The sequence below is a fragment of the Saimiri boliviensis genome, chromosome 16 (assembly GCF_048565385.1).
Source record: "Saimiri boliviensis isolate mSaiBol1 chromosome 16, mSaiBol1.pri, whole genome shotgun sequence".
Lineage (NCBI taxonomy): Eukaryota > Metazoa > Chordata > Mammalia > Primates > Cebidae > Saimiri > Saimiri boliviensis.
The window spans coordinates 2,964,094-2,984,056 of record NC_133464.1 but is presented as its reverse complement, the minus strand read 5'-3'; the positions used below and the strand labels follow the sequence as shown (position 1 = coordinate 2,984,056).

The 19,963-nt window shown below is 44.5% G+C and overlaps 1 protein-coding gene across 12 annotated transcripts in view; it reads left to right on the top strand.

The window, feature by feature from the left end:
• The window catches only part of ARHGEF7 (Rho guanine nucleotide exchange factor 7), a 184,035-nt gene that overhangs the window by 79,658 nt on the left and 84,414 nt on the right, over window positions 1-19,963 (top strand). For 9 of the 12 annotated variants that reach the window (XM_039473192.2, XM_039473193.2, XM_074387441.1 and 6 more), the window contains 3 exons: window positions 626-710; window positions 4,745-4,875; window positions 12,485-12,686. In XM_039473192.2, the coding sequence (XP_039329126.1) occupies window positions 626-710; window positions 4,745-4,875; window positions 12,485-12,686 (418 nt within the window). The remainder of the gene's footprint in view (window positions 1-625; window positions 711-4,744; window positions 4,876-12,484; window positions 12,687-19,963) is intronic. The other 3 variants (XM_074387439.1, XM_074387443.1, XM_074387442.1) reach the window with 2 other exon arrangements.

Here is a 19,963-nt window from a genome sequence, read left to right as displayed (position 1 = left end):
CCAGGGTCCCAGGTCTCCAGACGGTCCCGGATTGGAGGGGGTGCGGTCTGGGGCTTGCCTGGCCTCAGAGCTCTGAGGTGATGGTGGTCTCTTGTCCCTACGCCTTTGCTATCTGGGATCTGCTTCTCTTGTCTTTCCTCCTTTTATCCTCATATCCACTCTGTTTCCTGATGTCTGCGTTTTCTTTTGCTGCTGTTGGCTTTGGAATCGACTGTCGTTCTCCCCTTTCTGTGACCAGGAAAGAACCTGTGTGGCGTGCCTTGCCCTGGGGCCTCTGCATTAATGAAGGAGAGGAGGATTGCAGAGGCGTGCGTGCTTGCCGGATGCCAGCAGCCTGCTCCCCTCCCCTGTGAACGAGCTCACACCCCAGCGTGTGAAAAGGGGTGGGGTGGTGTTGGGCAGAGAACTGGCCTAATGCCGTGGGGGTACCCTGCCCCTGAGTAAGAGCATTCTGATTGGATTCTTACCCCAGGACTTGGAGATGAGCATGCTGGTCTCCTTGCCGCAGGTTGTGTGGCCGCCTTAGGATTTCAGGCAGAGCATCACCACATTGCTGGGAGAACTTAGTTCAACCTGCACCCAACTAAGACTCTACTAATTTTGCTTGTTTAATTTTTCCTTTCAGACGTTTGATGCAAATGATTTGTATCAGGGGCAGAATTTTAACAAGGTCCTCAGTTCCTTAGTGACTCTAAATAAAGTAACAGCAGGTAAGACTCTTTTTTATTGAACTCGAGGGGGTGGGAAGACATAAGGGCGGACACTTTGGTTTTCTTGTTTTTCCGAGGCCAGGGGAGCATTATTGCATTTAAAAAATAAGCTTCTGTTGCATTACATTTTGATTGTTCCCTTTGCTGTGATATTTTATTTTCCTTATTAGGACAGAATCTTCTTTAAATGTTCTGGTATATATCAGGTGCTTTCCTTTCTGTGGGTGGAGAGATTTCTCACATGAAGGTACAGCAGGAGAATAGTTCTTGGTGTCTAGTTCTCATGGGAAGTCTTGGAGCTCGAAGCACCTTTCTCTGGTTTTTTATTGAATGTATGCTGATTAAAGTCTGTATCTAGTGAGCAGAAGTTTTCAGCTGTGACCATAAGAGAGTGGCTTGTGGACTGGCCTGTAAAGTCCTCACCACCTGTCCAGGGCTCCTGAGGGCTGTGGCACCCAGGTACATGGTTTGTGGGGGTCTTAGCCCCCGTTAGTACTAAAGTGGAGAAGAGGTTTTGGGGACATGACATGCCCCTCTCATGGGCCACAGTGAGGGCAGGAGTTGTTTAGGCAAGGACCTTTGAGGGAAGGCGCGTGTTGTCCATGATGCCAGGGTCCCTGGAGGAAATGCTTCATAAGCCCTGAGGAGCTCTTTCTTGGATCTCTGCATGGCTCGAAAGGAAGGAACTTTTTAGTTGTATTTTTGTTTTAGAGTAATTTTTTTTTTTTTCTGTTTACTGCGACAGATGTTAAATATCAGATTTGTGGGGGGAATTGACGTGTCCTTTTCTTTTGAAAAGGAAACCTCTTGAGTTTGTTTTGTCAGGGTCACTTCTCAGTTTAGCCTGGCCCTTCAGACTGGGAAGTACTTGCCTCACTGCATATGGAGGAGACGCTGACTGGGGTCACTAACACTTTGGGCTGCAGTTCCTGGCTCTGGGATGCTTCATCTGTGGCGCAGGGGCTGTCCTTGGTGCTGCCTCCTAGCGCACATGTGCTCTGACTACTCTCTGGGAGTTGCTGCTGCTGCTGCTGCTGCTAGTGCCTGGGCGAGATGGCGGCACTGGCCCCCATTCCTGGGATCGGGGCAGATCCCAGGCAGAGGTGTGGATGCGGCCAAATGTTCACAGCTTGACTTCTGAGGTTTAAAGGGCTGTTCAGATGAAATTATCTAGGAAAAAAATTTCAATAGCAGGATTATGAAGATGGATATAACTAATTAAAATTGTTGCATTATTGAATGCCTTCTGTCTCTACAATATAAAAATGATACTTTTAATATGAACAAACTAAGAAAATCACTTATAGAAAGGGACATACATTTAGAGTGGATCACTGGAATTTAATACAAGGAATACTGCAACATATCACGCACAGAAGGTGGCATACTCTGCGTGTCCTGACCGCATGGGGGATCTGTCTGCAGACGGATATTTATCCATGCCTCAAAGTTTGCATGATTTTTTTATGGGGACAGGGTCTTGCCCAGGCTGGAGCGCAGTAGCGTGATCTCAGCTTGTTGAAGCCTCAGCCTCCTGAGGAGATCAGACAATCCTCCCATCTAAGCCGCTGGATCTATAGGTGTGCACCTCTGTGCCTGGCTAATTTTTGTATATTTTGTGGAGATGGGATTTTGCTGTGTTGCCCCAGCTGGTCTGGAACTTCTGAGCTCAAGCTCTCTGCAAACCTTGGCCTCCCAAAGTGCTGGGATTACGGGCATGTGCCACCTTGCCTGGCCTAAATGCTTTGTCTTATAATTAGCATAGGTCTCTTGTGACAGATGGGGCAATAGCACAGATAGATAAAATCTACAAGTAATTTTGAATTTAATTCCTCTGTTCCCATTGAATACTTTTGTAGAGGTTGCTCATAGGAGCAGAAGATAGTAACTTCGAATTTCACTGTACACATTGTCTCTGCCTGTTATAAGTGGGGGGTGCTAATTAGGAAGCAGTGGCTTTAGACGTTGGCTTTAATTGTACACTCGGCCTTGAGATTTTCAACCATCAGAGTTTGAGATGGTAGGATTTACAAGTAAATGATAGAAGCCAGAACCCAGTCGCTCTGGGGCTACTGGTTTTTATTCCACGTTATGAAAACATGGAATTGTATTTCTTATATGTTCTTGGTATCATTGGCTATGTGTTGGATGTAAAATAGTAGTTTTGTTCTTTACAAAGACAAATGTGGAAGTTGTGAGGTAAACTTGGTACTTTTTAGCTTTTAAACTATAGAAATGACCCCTCCCAGATGGAAGGAGTGTTTTGCTTTTCTGTTTGTTGGCTAATTGCCCTTTGTTTTTGTTTTTGAAGTCAGTGTGCAGGCAGTGTTCGTATCTTTCTAGATTTCAACTTTCCTTGATTGGCGAACAGTAAGACGGCTGCAGCAGCCACAGTTACCATGGGCATTCTTGGGAAATTGTTATTGTCTTTCTGCTTTTGTCACTTAAAACCCTATGTGTTCTCAAGGCATTTAGGTGACTGTAACTGGCCTTTTAATTGGATAGAAGAAAGCTCGGTGATGGGGAAGTACAGAATGTCTTCAGGATGCCCTCCTTGTGCGAGAATTCCCTGAAGGCCAGGGCCAGCAGAGCACTGCAGCTCGTGGCAGGGAGCCCTGTAGAATTTGCTGGAAATGCTCTTTTAGCTGGTTTCGTGCTGCAGGTTGCCCACACCCCAGTGTTCTCAAGTAGCAAGAGCAGGCGTCCCCAAACTTTTTACACACGGGGCCAGTTCACTGTCTCTCAGACCGTTGGAGGGCTGCCACATACTGTGCTCCTCTCACTGACCACCAACGAAAGAGGTGCCCCTTCCTGAAGTGCGGCAGGGGGCCGGATAAATGGCCTCAGGGGGCCGCAGTTTGGGGACGCCTGCTTTAGAGATTACTTGTAACCTACCCTCAGCAGATTCTTGGAAGTATAGGGTGCTTGGGTGACCTGAGAAGAATTTAAGACTGTTGGGATAGCAAGCCCACGTCTGCAGGGTCAGACGTGAAGGGAGGAGCCGGGCGGAAGGGCATGGATTCTGGGTCCTTTCAGGATAGCCCCTGCCCAGCTCTTAGCCACCTTTGCCTGAGGGGATATAGACCTGGTGTGGCCGTATCCTAAATGTCCCGGGAGCAGTGGAGAATCTGGGTTTTTGGTGATAACTTCAGACTTTTAGACATTGACAGTTAAGTCAGAATTTTACCAGATACTGTGTAAGCCAATCCAGACATCTGCTAGGAAGCTGGGACCTGGAGACTTAGGTGTGCTTTTTTGGAAGGCTCCTTTGAGCTTTAGATCATTGCCGGGCCCGTGCTTCTCAGAATAGCGATTTTCCCAGCAAACTTTTTCACAGTCCCCCCACCCACCCCCCCCTTTTTTTTTTGTAAATTGAATCACTTTTAAGAGTAAGTTGCTTGGTCTTTGTGGAATGTCTTACCATCAAAGGGGATCCAGCGAATAGAACTAATAAAACCTTTTAATATCTGTTTGCTCTGATCCTCTCAACTTCATGAGGTGAGTACAGCGTGTGCTGCCTTTGTTTTGAGGAAATAATCTTCACAAGGTTCGCTGTGGCTGAAGACACCGGAATTTTCTATTTTAAATAAGAGTCTTTCCCTTTTGTTACAAAATGATTCCTGTTGCTTATTACGTGATGCACAGTCCTGGAAAAGTGGGCACATGGTGATAATGCGTTGGAGAATCAGTGTTTGTTTGTTCTCTGCTCCATAATCGAAGTGGAGAGGTTTTCCAGGTGAAGGGAAAATCTTAAGAACGGTTATAATACATTTCACAGACTTCCAAAAAATTATACTAGAGAAGAACCGATTAATAGTTATCTCCAGATAATTTCTGGAAAGGTAGTTGGGGAATGAATGCAAGGCATTTATGTAAAAAGAATTTGTTCTTTGTTTTCTGCATAAATGGGCTGCTTTGTTGTGGTCTTTGGTGTGTCCCTCTGTGCTGGCCGAGTTTTCAAGTCGAGAGTGTAGTGTGGGTGCGTGGTGTCAGGCGCTCTCAGCTCTCTTTTTCTGTGTGCACGCCCTTTGCAGACATCGGTCTGGGGAGTGACTCCGTGTGTGCCCGGCCCTCATCTCACCGCATAAAGTCTTTCGACTCCCTTGGATCACAGTCTTTGCACACTCGGACTTCAAAGCTGTTCCAGGGCCAGTATCGGAGTTTGGTAAGTTTGAGAGATTTTGTTACTTAAATGTGTTTGGGAGGATATGAGTGTGTATGGATGTATCTGGAAAGATACATGTGCCTCATTAATTATGTTAAGCAGGCTGAAGGTAGCGGGACTTTGCCTCCATTGCTCCTGTAATCTGGTTTGGTGTTTGTTCATTACCAGATTATCCAGATATTATATTTAATGAATGCTTTTGAGAAACTCATTTGTTTTTAGGTTGTATTGCAAGACTCATAACTCTGTTGACATCTGGAGTGATGCGTGCTTTTAAAATGCATCCTTCATCACCTGCATGGCATTATCAGCTATGCCCATGTACAGAAATAGAATAAGAAATTCGTATGTAAAAGTACTCAGCTCTGCAGAGAAGACATGGTTCAAACTAAAGAATCTAAAGAATCTGGCTTTTTTTCCTCTTCATGAAAGCATGGCTTAGTGTGCTTTACTAAGTCAGGATTTAGTTTAGAGAAGAGGGAACCCCTCAGAGTGGATGATTGGGAAGCAGAGAAAGAAACTTAGATGATGGAACAGTCGTCTTGGGGCGCAAAGAAATGCTTGTTTGTTAATGCTCAGGATACAGTCTGTAAGTATAGCCCCCGGAATGTAGTAGTGAAGCTGGAAGTGAGAAATTCAAGCAGGGCTGAGGCAGGGCTGCCTGGAGAATGTTGGGGCAGAGCTGGGGCTGCCACTCTGCAGTCTGCCCCCTTTTCTGAGCTTCAGGCTGGCAGGCAGTGACTTGGATTGGCTGATGGGGAGGCCACGACTTTCTTGTGACATCTTAGTACATTACTTCGTTAGAAACATAGCGATCTTGTAATGTGAGTCTAGAGAGAACCCTATTCTAGAGTTATTAAGGGTCCATGGATTTTCCTCTGCCTTAACATGGAATGTTGCTAAGTAAGCCGATGACGATCCTCAAGAAATAGAAGTTAACTTAGATAGAGTCACGTTTTGTAGAGGGAAATGAATTTGAGTGGTTTATGAAGCATGTGTTAAAAATGGAACGATAGGCAAGGAATGTGATTTTTATGTTTCTGAACTTTTTGAACTCAAGCTTGCTCTCATTGCTGTGTGTCCTCTCGGAGGAGCCCTGAGGAGTCTCACTGCTCCCAGCGCTGTGTGTGGCATGCGGTGCGGACTGCGTGGCTGAGTGTGGCGTGCAGTGCGAACTGCGTGGCTTAGTGTGGCTTGCGATGCGTACTGCGTGGCTGAGTGCTGCAGTCCTCACAGTGCCCCTTGAAGCCTGGCTGTTGCCATTTCCTGCTCTGCAGGAGTCTGCTGGAGGAGTTTGTGGACTATCACTGAGAGCGTTAGGATTCTAAGTTAAGGAGAACTAAACAAACCATTTTAAACATACCTGAAGTTAGTTCTATAAAACACAAGGAAAATGTAAGAGAAATGAGCATGCCTGGGGCAAAGCAGTGATTGGCTGTCTCACCCATTCACCGGTGACAGTTTCCGTGTGATTTTTTTCTTTTTGTGTAGAGGAGGATTGGATTACAAATGTATAATTTTAAGTAAAATAAAGTTAAATGTAATGTTGGGATTGTTACTGCAATCATAATTAAGTTTTCATTAGCTACAGAAATTTCCTTATACTAGAAATAAAGACTTGAGCTCTCTGACCCATGTGAAATCTTTTTGGGGCTGACTGATGTTTTGATTGGGTGCTAATGAGCTGCCTTCTCTTTTATGGAACGTGCCAAGACACCTCTCAGCCCTGCTAGGTAAGAATGAGTGTTTCTTTACCCTTAGGTTTTTCTGTGTATAGTTTATCAGTAGTACTTCGAGGTAGTTTTTATGGATTAAAAGTTTATCTTGAAACAAGAATGGCCAAACGTTCCCTTGAAGCTGGCTGGTGAGCGCATAGAGGCCCACCCGTCATTCTCTCCTTTTGTGTATATTTGAACGTTTCCATGATAAAAAGTTGGTCTCAAAGGCAACTTGCGGTTTCTTGAACGTCAGTTTTGAGATGATTTTAAAGCCAAGCTTTGAGTTTGTGTAAGATGCTTCCATCCCCCGGCGAGGATGAGTGTTCTGAGGGGCTGCTGCTGTTTACACCCCTGTGCTCTCAACGTTGCTCCTTCATCACCTGCCTGCCTTTTAGTGTAAGAATGTCTCCCTCAGCCACCACTGCAGTTGCTGGGTGTTTTTATAAGCTCGTTTTTCATCTGTGAAACTATCAGCCCCCTGCCCCAGGACAGATTTCCTGCCTCGTGATATAGGCAGGCTTGAACAGTTTTGATGTTGCATTTATCGCTTTTCACTGAAGTGGAGGTTTTAACTTGCCTCTTCACCTTTCCCCGACTCTTCTTTCCTTGGGACAGTTCTTCTTACCCACTTCCAGAGGCTGAGCTAAATCAAGCTCTTTGTCCAGTTCGGCTCTGTGGTAGGTCTCCGTGGTTAAGAATGTAGAATGGTTTTCCTCATAGATATGTCGTGCATTCACATTTCATTCTTAAGAACGTTGATCGACACTGCTGGAGTTACTGGTATCTCTGCTGTGCTTTTAGTCTTCATCTGCTGGCTGCTGATAGATAACAGCCTTGAGTGCTGGATGCTGTTCTCAGAGTTTGGGGACAGCATTTGTGAGGTGTCCCCAAAATCATCCTTCATTTCTGGGAGAGGTGACTTGATTTTTTAAAGTGGTTCTTCCGCTGCTTCTGGAAACCAGGGACCTGGACGTCTGGCACAGTACCGATGCTGGCAGGTAACCTTGCTTTATACCAGTAACCAAGTGTATTTCCAAGACATGCAAGAAATTATATCCAAATACATTGCACACATTGTTAAATATTTTTAACCTCCCTGTTTAGTAAACACAGATAATATTGTGCTTTAATATACCATATTTTGTCAATTCGAAGACTTTTCAAGTCATTTTAACACATCTGGAAGTACGTGTATCTTACAGTGATGATATGCCATAATTTGACAGTATTTAGTGAAATATAAAGGCATCCTCTAATTTTTGGCATCTTATATTGAATGTTTATTATGAGGAAATACATATTGAATGTATATTATGAGGAAACTGAAGCTTAGAGAAGGTATTCACACAAGATCACAGCTTTAGAAATAGTAAAGTTGGAGTAAAAATGGTGTCTCTCACCCTGACAAGCCTTTCTTCTGAAAAGGAAATTATAGGTGCTCTTAGTAGAGAGTAGAGGGAGAGGGTAGAGTTGGTGTGAAGCAGCACTCCAGAGTGTCCTTGTTTTGGATTGTTAGGATAATTTCAGATCTTGGGATACAATAAAGCAATCAAGTGATTAAGTTTAATATGCCAAGATACTGATGGGTGATGCTTCAGCTCTAGGCATCAGAAAGAGGTTGTTACGGGCTTGGTGGGTATAGGTGACCGTGCCCGGCCAGGGTCTCGTATGCCTGGATAGAGCTCTTTTCCCTTTGGGTTAGGCCAGTCGGGGAACTGTCTTCACTCCCCTCCAGTTACTTTTAGTGACACGTAGTGTACATAGAAAAACAGTTCATGTGTTGTGCGCATACAGAATGATGAAGTTTTACACATGGAACATTCCTGTGTAGGCACCACCCAGATAAGGAGGCAGAGCGTGACTAGCCTCCCAGCTCCTCAACAGGATTCGTGTTCCCCAAGGTATCTACTGTCCTGTCTGATGGTAAAGATGAGTTTTATCCGTTTTTGTATTTTTTTTAGCAGTGGGATTCTGTGGCAAACCCCCCCCCACTCCCCCCCCCTTTTTTTTTTTAATAAACGATTGGCTTGTTTTTCTCAGCCCAGTATGATTTAGACTCCCTTAGTCTTGTTGAGTCTAGACAGGTGACAAGCTGCAGTATCAGGAGAGCTTTTAAAAAAAAGAGAAAAACCCACGATGATAAAATAGTAATGGAATACCTCTCTTACTGCTTCCTGTAACACTGTTGATAGTGAACAGAGCCCTCACTCAGCTGCTGTGATTTTAGGCTGAACTTGGTGGTGCAGAGTGTGTTGGAATATAGCCTTTTTAGGACACCCTCTTCTAGCTTGTCCCGTGCCTCTTGCCTCTGATGGAGCACCTCTTGGCACGTGCTGTGTGAGCAATCTATCTTGAGAGTAATAGTGCAGAAAGAGACATTCCAGAAGCCTGCACCTCCTTCTGTGTAATGACTGCTGAAGAATGAAGATAGGCTGCATTGGGATGTTTCACCTGGATACCTGGATCTGAAATGGCCGCCTGCCCCCTGCGCCTCTCCTGGAGCCCTCCCCGCTTAGGCTCCACCCTTTCTTTCTGGGGTGTTATATTGGAAGTAATGTCAGTAGGGGTGCCTCTCTCACCCGTGCCTTGAGTGTAGAGTGCACCTGTGTTTGCACACTCATGACCGTGAGGTGGAATGCTGCTGCCTCTCGATCATCCTTTATCTCCCTTCTGCTTCGATTCAGGCTCAGCCCTGGTAGTGGCTGGAGCTTCAGGGCTGGCCGAGGGTAATGCTGGACACCTGACCTAGGGAGGGGCCTGCTGTGCCTGTGTTGCTTTGCTCACCACAGTTGTGTTCTGTTGTTGGAGCTGATCACCAGCGTGCTGGCACCGTGAGCCTGTTTTCCACAAGGCCAGGATACCCAGGTGATATTGGACTGCTTGCAGGAGAGCGTGTTGGCGATCTCAGCAGACAGCTGGTATGTGGAGATGGTGGTTTGCAAAAAGAGAACTTGACATAGCATGGTGAGATCTGGTCATATTTCACCACGCAAGAGCAAGGACCACGTGACAGTGTCTGGATGCGAGCTTCAGTGGCAGTGGCAAACTTGACCCTGCTCCTTGTGGGTCATGGGGGCCAGAGAGCTTTGTGTCTGCACTGGTAGTTGTCTGCTGGTGCTTTTGTTGCCAAACACTGAAGAAGTTTGTTGATGAAATACGGAATATGCATTAAATATTTAACTTACGAATTTGAATTGCTAAATACATATTTATAATTAATGCTTAATCTGTAAACACATTTAAATAGATAAGTATTAAATATTTTTGGAATAATATTAGAGCCACTCCTTATTGAGGATTTGCTGTGGCCTGTTGCTTTGATGCTTTACCTTTAAAAACATTTTTTTCAGTGATTTATACATGCACTTAGTCAAGTAATTCTCTGAGACCTGCTGTTAGGAAAAAACACAGTAGAGACAGAGCCACTTTCCATTTTTCCCACTTTTTTTTTTTTGTTTTCATTTTTATGGTACCTAGGACATACGTATATTTATGGGGTACATGAGCTGTTTTGATACAGGCATGCAATGGGTTTTAATCATCTCAGAGTAACTGGGGGCGTCTGTCCCCTCTAGCAGCCATCACTTTGAGTGCTGGTTCTTAAGGAGGTGCCTTCTAGTGTGGATAGTTTGGTGTCCTGCGGGGCTGAGGGGCAGTCACTGGAGGGTTCTATTTGGCTTTCTTGCTTTGCCTCCAAGGCTCTGTTGGTTCTTTGTAGGTATTTGCCTGTGTGTCTCTAAATAAAGTGCCTTTCTTCTTCTGAATTTGAAGTGATACCAGTGTGGACTCCCATGGAGGAAGAGGGGCTGGTGCTGCTTTCCTCCCCTGGCTCCCTTACCTGCATAAACACCTGGGCCTGTCTTTCCCATGGCTGAATTCCGCCATGCTTTACTGAAATTGGGGTTCAGGATAACGTTATGACAAGGTGAATAGTATTCAGAGCAGAGCCACGTTGTATGCTATGACTATTCGTAACTTCCTAGTAACTTTTTTTTTGGGGGGGTGGGAATTGGTAATTCTCCTTTCTTTGTTTAGTTTTCTGTATAGGTTTTGCAGGTTGCAGATCTAGTCTTTTGCGTGTTTCTAAGGATCTCTTCTTGGACATTTAAACACGTTATTTTTCCCCATTTTCTGATGAACGCTCTTGGAGCCTGTGCTGTATTTTAAACTCTCTTGATTGTGAGCCAGGCTGGCTGCACAGCTGCTGCCTCTGAGCTGCCCTTCATCGTAACCGGGGCACTCCCCTGACAGTGTACATCTCTGCCTCTTTCTCTTCAGTTTTTTCCTTTAATTCCCCTGTTTTGGAGAAGCACATTTTTAACTCCTTGAAGGGGTGCATGGGAGGTAAAATTTTGAGACCTTATATATCTGTAGGTGTCTGTTTTATCCTATTAAGAACTTTTTTGGCTTCAGTTTTCAGAAGTTTAATTATGGTATGAGTTGGTTTGAATTTCTTTAGGTTTTTTCTATTTGAGGTTCACGCAGGTTCGTGGATTTGTATGTTTATTTATGTCTTTTGCCAAACTTGGGATATTTTGGGCCATATTTCTTACATTGCTTTTCAGCCCTGCCCTCTTTCTCAAACACTGCTTCTGAGACTGATGATAGTTAGCAGTGTTCGACATTCTGTTATTTCCTACAAGTCCCTGGGACTGAATGTTGCTGGATGCGGGGGTGATGATGGGCCTACTAGTGGTAGAGCGGGGACTGTATGTCAGCAAGTGTGGGTGGTCTCAGGCCTTGCCTGTGGCTGGCGCGAGGGCAGGGAGAAGTGTGGGCAGATGGAATCGCCTGCTGCCACCTGGTGGGGATAGAGGCCTGGACTCTGCTGAGTTCACTGGTGTTCTCTGGACCTTTAGACATTCTGTACAGTCTGTGTGGACACTGTTGCAGGTGGGCTGGGCTTGCCTGCTGTCAGTGGTAGGGAAGTGGGGTGGGCCAGGGCTGGGGTCTGCTGGATGGCCCTTTCCTTGAGCCCTTGCTGGTGCAAGCAGGCTTCTGGGGTTGTCAGGTTGCGCCCTTTGGTAGTTCTGTGTCGCCAGCCTCTCCAGAGCTCCGTCCAGGGCAGATGGAAATCAAAGAGGCCCCAGCCACTCTGCCTTCCTCTTTCTACCTTTCAGAAATCTGAAAATATGCACAGTTTCTGTGAAAAATGCAAATTAAAATATGAGGCACTATTTTTTCCTGTCAGTTAGACAAAAATAGAAGAGTTTGGCAATATTGAATGTTAAAGTTTGATGAAATAAGAACTTTTAGATATTGTTGGTGGGGATATTACTTGGTGTAGTTTGTAGAAACTTCTTGGAGGACAGTATAGAAAAATGTATTAAAAAGTTAACTGTAATAAGTATATCTTCTGACCAGAATTTAATTTATAGGCTTATTTACAAGTGTATTCAAACACAGATGTACAGGCATTTTTAATGCAGCCTTGACTACACAAGGAAAGTGCAGTGTATGGTGTATGGAACTATACTGCAAATAATCTGAAAGTCCACTAGTGGAGAGCGTTCAGTGAATGGCCTAGTCATGTGGTATAACATTAAGCAGTGTGTAAGCACTGGTAAGCACTGCCAGAGAAATGACCATGCCATCTTCACTTTTGTGACTTGTGGAGAAACTCCCGTCTCCACGTCCACGTACATGTCTGATTACGTAGGTGTCACGGTGGCAGAGCATGACCTGGGCATGCTGTGGAGAGGGTGTCCTCTGGGGCTGGAGTGGTGCTGGGGTTGGTCGCGGCACTGCAAGGGAGGAAGCTGACATTTCTGTGAACGTTTTTCTGCTCTTGGGTAATTACGCTACCTTTGTATTAGTAAAGTATAATCTGTTTTATAATGAAGTAGACTGTTCTTGGTATAATTTTTCTCCTACCCTTCTTCCCCTTTTAGGACATGACCGATAATAGCAACAATCAACTGGTAGTAAGAGCAAAGTTTAACTTCCAGCAGAACAATGAGGACGAGCTTTCCTTCTCAAAAGGAGATGTCATCCATGTTACCCGCGTGGAAGAGGGAGGCTGGTGGGAGGGCACACTCAACGGCCGGACCGGCTGGTTCCCCAGCAACTACGTGCGCGAGGTCAAGGCCAGTGGTAAGTGGCCGAGCCTGGCCTCTGTGTGGCTTTTCTTCGCGATGAGGAGCAGAAAGAAGTAAATGTACTTTACGTAGTGTTTACTCTCCAGGTGAACCTGTGCACGTGACCTGGTCTTAAGATACAGTTTTTTGTTTGATGTAATGGATTTACACCTCAGCCTCACATTGGGGCCTTGGGATCAGGGGCTCTGTAGTGACCAGCCAGCATTTCCTTTCATCCTGGCAGTTTCCAAGCGTGAAGAGAAGTATCTCAGTTTAACTGTGATAGAATTGATCCCTTTTTTAGAGCTAGTGTCAGGACTTGGAGTTGGTGATCTGCAGACTGTATTTAATTTTTGTGATTGTCGTGCTTTGGGCAGTGATGTGCAGTTAAGTAATTTCTATCATTTTCTTTGTGCTGGTGATGGTATTTTACAAATGCATCTCTTCCTTATGTTTTGTAGTTGTTCAGCTTTATTTCATGGACTTTCTGATTTTGAGACTTGTGTTCTTATGAGAGAACACTGGTCCTGGGCGCATGGCTGTGGCTGCTCCGCTGTCGTGCTTGTCGTGGAGTTGAAAGTTCTCTCAAGCTTAGTGGTTGTGATTTACGTCATGTGTGTATGGCTGTGAAAATTCTGTAGAGCTAGTGATTTGAGTGCCCAGCAGGTGTTCTGTATTCAGGGAATATGTGTATTATGGAATACTGGCTGTGCCTCTCCCTGAACACAGGCGTTATTTAGCCATTCTTCATTTCATCGGTTAGCGTGATTGAGAAGAGAGTACTAGGTTTTCTGAATAACAACCATGTAGTTCTTGCCTTCAAGGGACACGTGATAGATTCATGTGTGTTTATGTATATATATGTGCCTGCACACATCAGTGGATTTATATATATATGCACACACGTACGCACACAACGGATTCACATATACGCACACAGACATGTACATACACCTGGTGTACATGGATTTTTATATACACATGTACACATGCTCATGTACATAAACAGTGGAGTCATATATATGTACATACACATACAGTGGATTCATATATGCACACACGTACATACACAATGGCTTTTATAAATATGCACACAGTGGATTTATGTATACACATATGCACACATACACAGGTACACAGTGGATTCATATATACATACATAAACATACATTGGAATCATCACACGCGCATACACAGTGGATTAACAAATATACACACACAGTGGATTCATGTATCTACATATGCATACACATGTACACAATGGATTCATATATATGTACATATGCACACAATGGATTCATATATGCACACACATACGCACAGTGGATTCATGTATATACATGTGCACACACATACACATGTACACATAATGGATTCATATATGCACACACACAATGGATTTATTTATATATGCACACACACAATGGATTCATATCTATGCATACATATATAGTGGATTCATTTGCATATGCACACACATTGGATTGACATACAAGTACACACTAGATTAATATGTATGCACATGCATATATACACAATAGATTCATATACATGCACATATACATGCAGTGGATTCTTCTGTGCATGCACACACATATACATGCATAATGGATTTTTCTTTTTTCTTTTTTTTTTTACCACTATACTAACGAGTACACACAATGGATTTTTATATATATCCACACAAAGTGGATTCATATATATGTATATATAATGTTCAAATTTGCATTTACATTGACCTTGGTTGTAGGTGCTCTGAGATGTAAAAGAAGTAAGATTTCAGAAATTGAGTCACAAAGGTGAAGTGTGTGGGTGGATGACAGAGGCAGGGGCGGGATTTGTTAAGGGAGCATCACTTACGTAACTTTACTTGCATCCTGCCTCTGTAGTTGAAAAGCGCCGTTGTATAATACAGTTTCTCTGATTCTGCTGGAGAGAGTGATTTATAGAGAATAGCTGATACATAGTGAGGTGTCGAAAGAGCATGATGTGAAATTATAGCTGTGCTGTGGGGCTTGAGTGACTGAGCCTTAGAGCCACAGGTGTTTCAGATGGAAAATGATGCTAGTCTGCCCTTGTGAGATCTCTTGGGATTAGGTCGTTAAGTTTTGTACCATGTGTATGGAGTCTGGCAGAGTAGGAGCTCAGGGAATGTGAATGGCTGCTATTGTTTTTTGAAGGTAGCAAGAAAAAAATTTGTAAATGGGAATATGACAATTTTGATGTAAAAATATTTTCTCGGCAGTGACCTTGAAACTAACTATTTTAATAAAGCAGCAGGCAGCCCCTACTTGTAAACTTCTCTGCTGTTGGAATTTTTAGGAACGACACACACCTGTTCTCTTTTTTATTGTATATATACATATATGTAAAAAGCAGTTTACCATTTTTACCATTTTTAGATGTACTGTTCAGTAGCACTAAATACATTCACAGTTTTGTAACTGTCACCACCGTTCACCTCCAGAACTTTGTCGTCTTCTCAAACTGAATTCTGTTCCAATTATGCAGTCCCCATTCTCCTCCCCAGCCCCTGGCCTCTACCGTTCTGCTTTCTGTCTCTGAATTTCATTACCGTTGGTGCCTCATGTAAGTGTAATCATTTTGTCTTCTGACTGGCTTATTTCACTTAGCATAAAAGTTCTCAAGAGTTTTCCACGCTGTAGCATGTGGCAGAATTACCTTTCTTTTTATTGGATAATATTGTATGTATTGGCTGAATAATATTGTATGTATTTACAACATTTTATTTCTGTGTTGATGGGAACTTGGGTTACCTTCACCTCTTGGCTGTTGTGAATAATGCGGCTAAGAGCACAGGTGATAAGCATTTGAGTCCTTGCTTTTGAGTTCTTTTCTGTATATACTCAGAAATGGAATTGCTGGGTCAAATGGTAATTTTGTGATTAAGTCTTGAGGAAGTGCCACTCGATTTTCCCCATGGCTGCACCACGTCACATTCCCACCAGTGGCGCACAAGGGTGCTGCTGCTTCCACATTCTTGCCAACTCGTTTTCTGTGTGTGTGTGTGTTTTTTTTTTAAATAACAGCATTCCTGTTGGATGCAGAGTTGTTGCTATGTTTTGTAGCTGTTAGAAATGATAATTTAAAAGGCAGTAATTTTATTATTATAATAAAATCTACTTGGGTAGGATTTTTTGTTGGCTGCTTGTTAGGTTCTGGTTACTGTAGAAAGTACTTTCCATTTGCAACCTCAGTTCTCCCTGTAACGTTGAAGACGAGCATTGCTGGGATATTAAGAAGTGGGTAGGTTACAAGTACATGACATCCTTTAAAAAAATCTGTTCCTGTAGAGAGCCCACTGAGAGCGTGGCCCTGGCACCATGCTGAGGGGCGGAAACGTCAACCTGATAGACGTAACTGTTAGGAAATGCAGTTTCGTCTGTGACTCACTTGGATGGCGCTGGCCTGGAGACCGAGGGTAGGGACCGCCCCGTCCATGCGGAGTACATCTCTAGGCCAGCCCTGCCGGTTGTAGTGCTCTTTCTCTTGGGGACCAGTGGGAGCAGCCCTGGGCCGAGAGGCCTGAGGTGGCGCCAGTGGACTTCCAGAACACTTGAGCCACGGCACAGGAGGAGGGCCTCATTGCTCACCTTTGCGAAAGAGTGTTGAGGTTACAGAGCTGCTATGTGGGGCACACCTTTGGCACGGGGACAGACACTTGCTCCAGCTGGTCTTTCTGACAGTCCTCTGTTTTTCTTTAATTCTTAAGTGAACTCCTCTAAGTGTGAATCCTGGACTGAGTCTGAGCCACCACAGTAAGAGTTCAGCTGAGTGTGTGTGTTTTTTTTTTCCTGTATTTCTCCTTGTGGATTTTTTAGCAGTAACCCAGCATAAGGCAATTACAGTGAAAAGATAGGATTTGTGGATCTCAAAATCCACTGTGAGTGGCTTCTGGAAGTGATTTTCAGACACATTTGAAGTTGTCAGTGTCATCTGCTGTGGGAGTTTGTTTTGCAGCATGCTGTTACCCCTGATAGCCCACAGGAAGGCAGCGTGAGCCCCCTCTTTGGAGTGGATTGTGGGCCCTTGAGCCGGCCGCAGCAGAGGACACTCTCCAAAGGACCAGTGGAGCATGTTTAGAAACAAGGCTTTGATGAGGAATAGTGCTCTCACTTTGTTCTACCCGAAGCCCCCACTCTTGTCTTAAGCATGTCTGAGGATGTGTGCGTGCTGAGTTTAAACGTGTGTGCATGTACATGGTGTGTTGCCATCAAGGAGCTCTTTGCAGGGGCCACACTGAATCCATAGGTGTGTTAGTCAGGGTCTCTAGAGGGACAGAATTAATAGGGGAGCTATATATAAAGGGGAGTTTATTAAGTATTAATGATGACAAGGTCCCACAATAGGCTGTCTGCAAGCATGAGGAGCAAGGAGAGCCAGTTAAGTCTCAGAACTGAAGAACTTGGAGTCTGATGTTGGAGGGCAAGGAAGCATGCAGCATGGGAGAAAGATGTAGGCTGGGAGGCTCGGCTAGTCTCACTTTTCACGTTTTTCTGCCTGTGTTATATTAGCTGGCAGCTGATTAGATTATGCCCATCAGATTAAGGGGAGGTCTGCCTTCCCCAGCCCCCGACTCAAATTTTAGTCTCCTTTGGCACCACCCTCACAGACACATTCAGGATTAATACTTTGTATCCTTGAATCCAATCAAGTTGACACTTAGTATTAACCACCTCAAGTCCATTCCTTGTCAACTTGAACCCATACACATGTCCTGAGATAATACATAGTCTTCAAATAAAGACAGTAATAAGGTCTTCAAATAAAGACAATAATAATAATTGGTGCATAATTATTATGCACCAATCCCCAACCCAGATTGTTATTGTATAACATAAAATTAACTATACTTAAATGCTGATATGAAGACAGTAAATCGTGTTACATGATAAAGGAAAAGGAAATAAAATGAAGATATTTTCTTAGTACAAGTGTATACATGCACATACATGTTTTTAACAAAAGGAGAAGGAAATACTCATGACAGTTACAGACCTTGTTTCTGCAGCTGGTCATGTGGTCATAACTGGTATCGATGACTACCTTCTACTACCCATTCTGTATTCCTTTTGCCTTTAGCAAGCACCTCAGCAGGTCATGTTTTTTTTTCTTTTTTCCGTGATGGAGCGATCCAAACCTTCATTCGTGGGGGGTCTGGACCATTTGTAGTCCTGCCCGTATTGGGCTGTTGTAGTTTCCCATTGATCTTAATCACAGGGCATGGTAGTGATAAGAGATGCCCTAAGGGATCTCCTGTATTCCAGGCACACTCTTCCTTACCTCCATTATCAAGTAGTAGACTGATTTCATCTTGATAGTCTAGATCAGTCACCCTAGCCAGCACTGTAACTCTTTCTTAGCCTGTTGACTTAAATGTAGGAGGAGCCCAAAGTGTCCAGGTGGCAATCTTAAATGCCAGTTTAATGAAATTGCTGTTGTCACCTGGTGGCAGCATTTCTACCTCTGAAATTAAGAAATCTAGGCCAGCAGAACGTAATGTCACGGGAACAGAAAGCAAAAATTTTGCTAGTGGGTCACTAGGTGTGGTGGTGAGTGGTACCATCTCCCTCCCTTGATTCCTACACCTGTGAATCCTGGCTGTGGGAGAAACAGTACCATATATTGGACACTGATTCAGATAATACATAGCCTTCTGGAGAACTTTGCCCCAGCCCTACAAAGTATTGTCATCTAGTTGGCATTGTAATTGTATCTTCAAAAGGCCATTCCACCGTTCTGTCAATCCAGCTGCTTCAGGATGGTGGGGAACATGGTAAGAGTAGTCAATTCCATGAGCATGAGCCCACTGCCACACTTCTTTAACCTTAAAGTGAGTGCCTTGGTCAGAGGCAATGCTGTGTGGAATACCATGACGGTGGACAAGGCATTTTGTGAGTCCACGGATGGTAGTCTTGGCAGAAGCATTGAGGTGCGGGATAGGCAAACCCATATCTGGTGTAAGTGTCTATTTCAGTGAGGGGAAGCTTCTGCCCTTTCTTTCCATGATGGAAGAGGCCCAATATAATCAATCTCTGCCACCAGGTAGCTATCTGATCACCCCGAGGAATGATCCCTTATCAAGGGTTCAGTGTTGGTCTCTGCTCCTGGCAAATTGGTTTGTTCTGATAAGTTGCTGATAATGCCGCAACTTATCCTTTACCTTAGAAGGAATATCTCGTACCTTTCACTGCTGTCCTTCAGGCCACTCAGTAGTGGCCGTAGCCAGGTCAGCCTTGGTGAGTGCAAGTCCATGTCACTGAGCCCATGCATAACCGCCATCCATGCCACCATGGCCACTTTGTTCATGGGACCATTGGGCAATGACAGGGGTGACCGGGGAAAGGGGCTAAGTGGTGGTCATCCAATCCAGTTGATTATTAAATGGGTCATCCTATCCACTTGATTTTTAAAATCCTTCTCTGCTGAGGCCACCCATTGCTGAGCACTCACATGGGAAACAGATACCTTCACAGTTTTTGACCACTCAGGTCCATCCACGTATCTCTTCTCAAAATGTCTTTGTGACTAATTTTCCAGTCATTCTTCTAAGTCCTTGACCATCCAGCCAAACCATTGGCTGTACAGCCCATGAATCAGCATATAATCGCACATCTGGCCATTTCTCCTTCCATGTAAAGTACACGACCAGGTGCACTGCTTGAAATTCTGCCCACTGGGAAGATTTTCCCTTCACTGCTGTCCTTCAGGGATGTTCTAGAAAGGGGCGGTAGTGCTGCAGCTGTCCACTTTTGGGGGGTGCCTGCATACCGTGCAGAACCATGTGAACCAGGCCTTAGTCTTCTCTTATGTTCAACTGATCTTAGGGAACTCCCCATGAGGCCATCGGTGCAGGCTGGGGGAGAGAAGGGAGGGTGGCAGGAGTGGAGACTGTGGGCATTTGAGCCACTTCCTCATGTAACTTACTTGTGCCTTCAGGACCTGCTCGAGCCCCATCACATATATACCACTTCCATTTGATGATGGAATGCTGCTGTGTACGACCCACTTTATGGCTAGATTGGTCAGGAAGCACCCAGTTCATGATAGGCAGTTCAGGTCACATGGTGACTTGATGACCCTCGGTCAAACGTTGAGTTTCCACCAAAGCCCATTAACAGCTGTCTGTCAAAAGGAGAGTAGTTATCTGTAGAAGATGGCAGGGCCTTGCTTCCAAATCCTAGAGGCCTCCGCTGTGATTCACCTATGAGGGCCCACCAAAGGCTCCAAACAGCATCCCTATCTGCCACTGACACTTCAAGCACCTTTCTC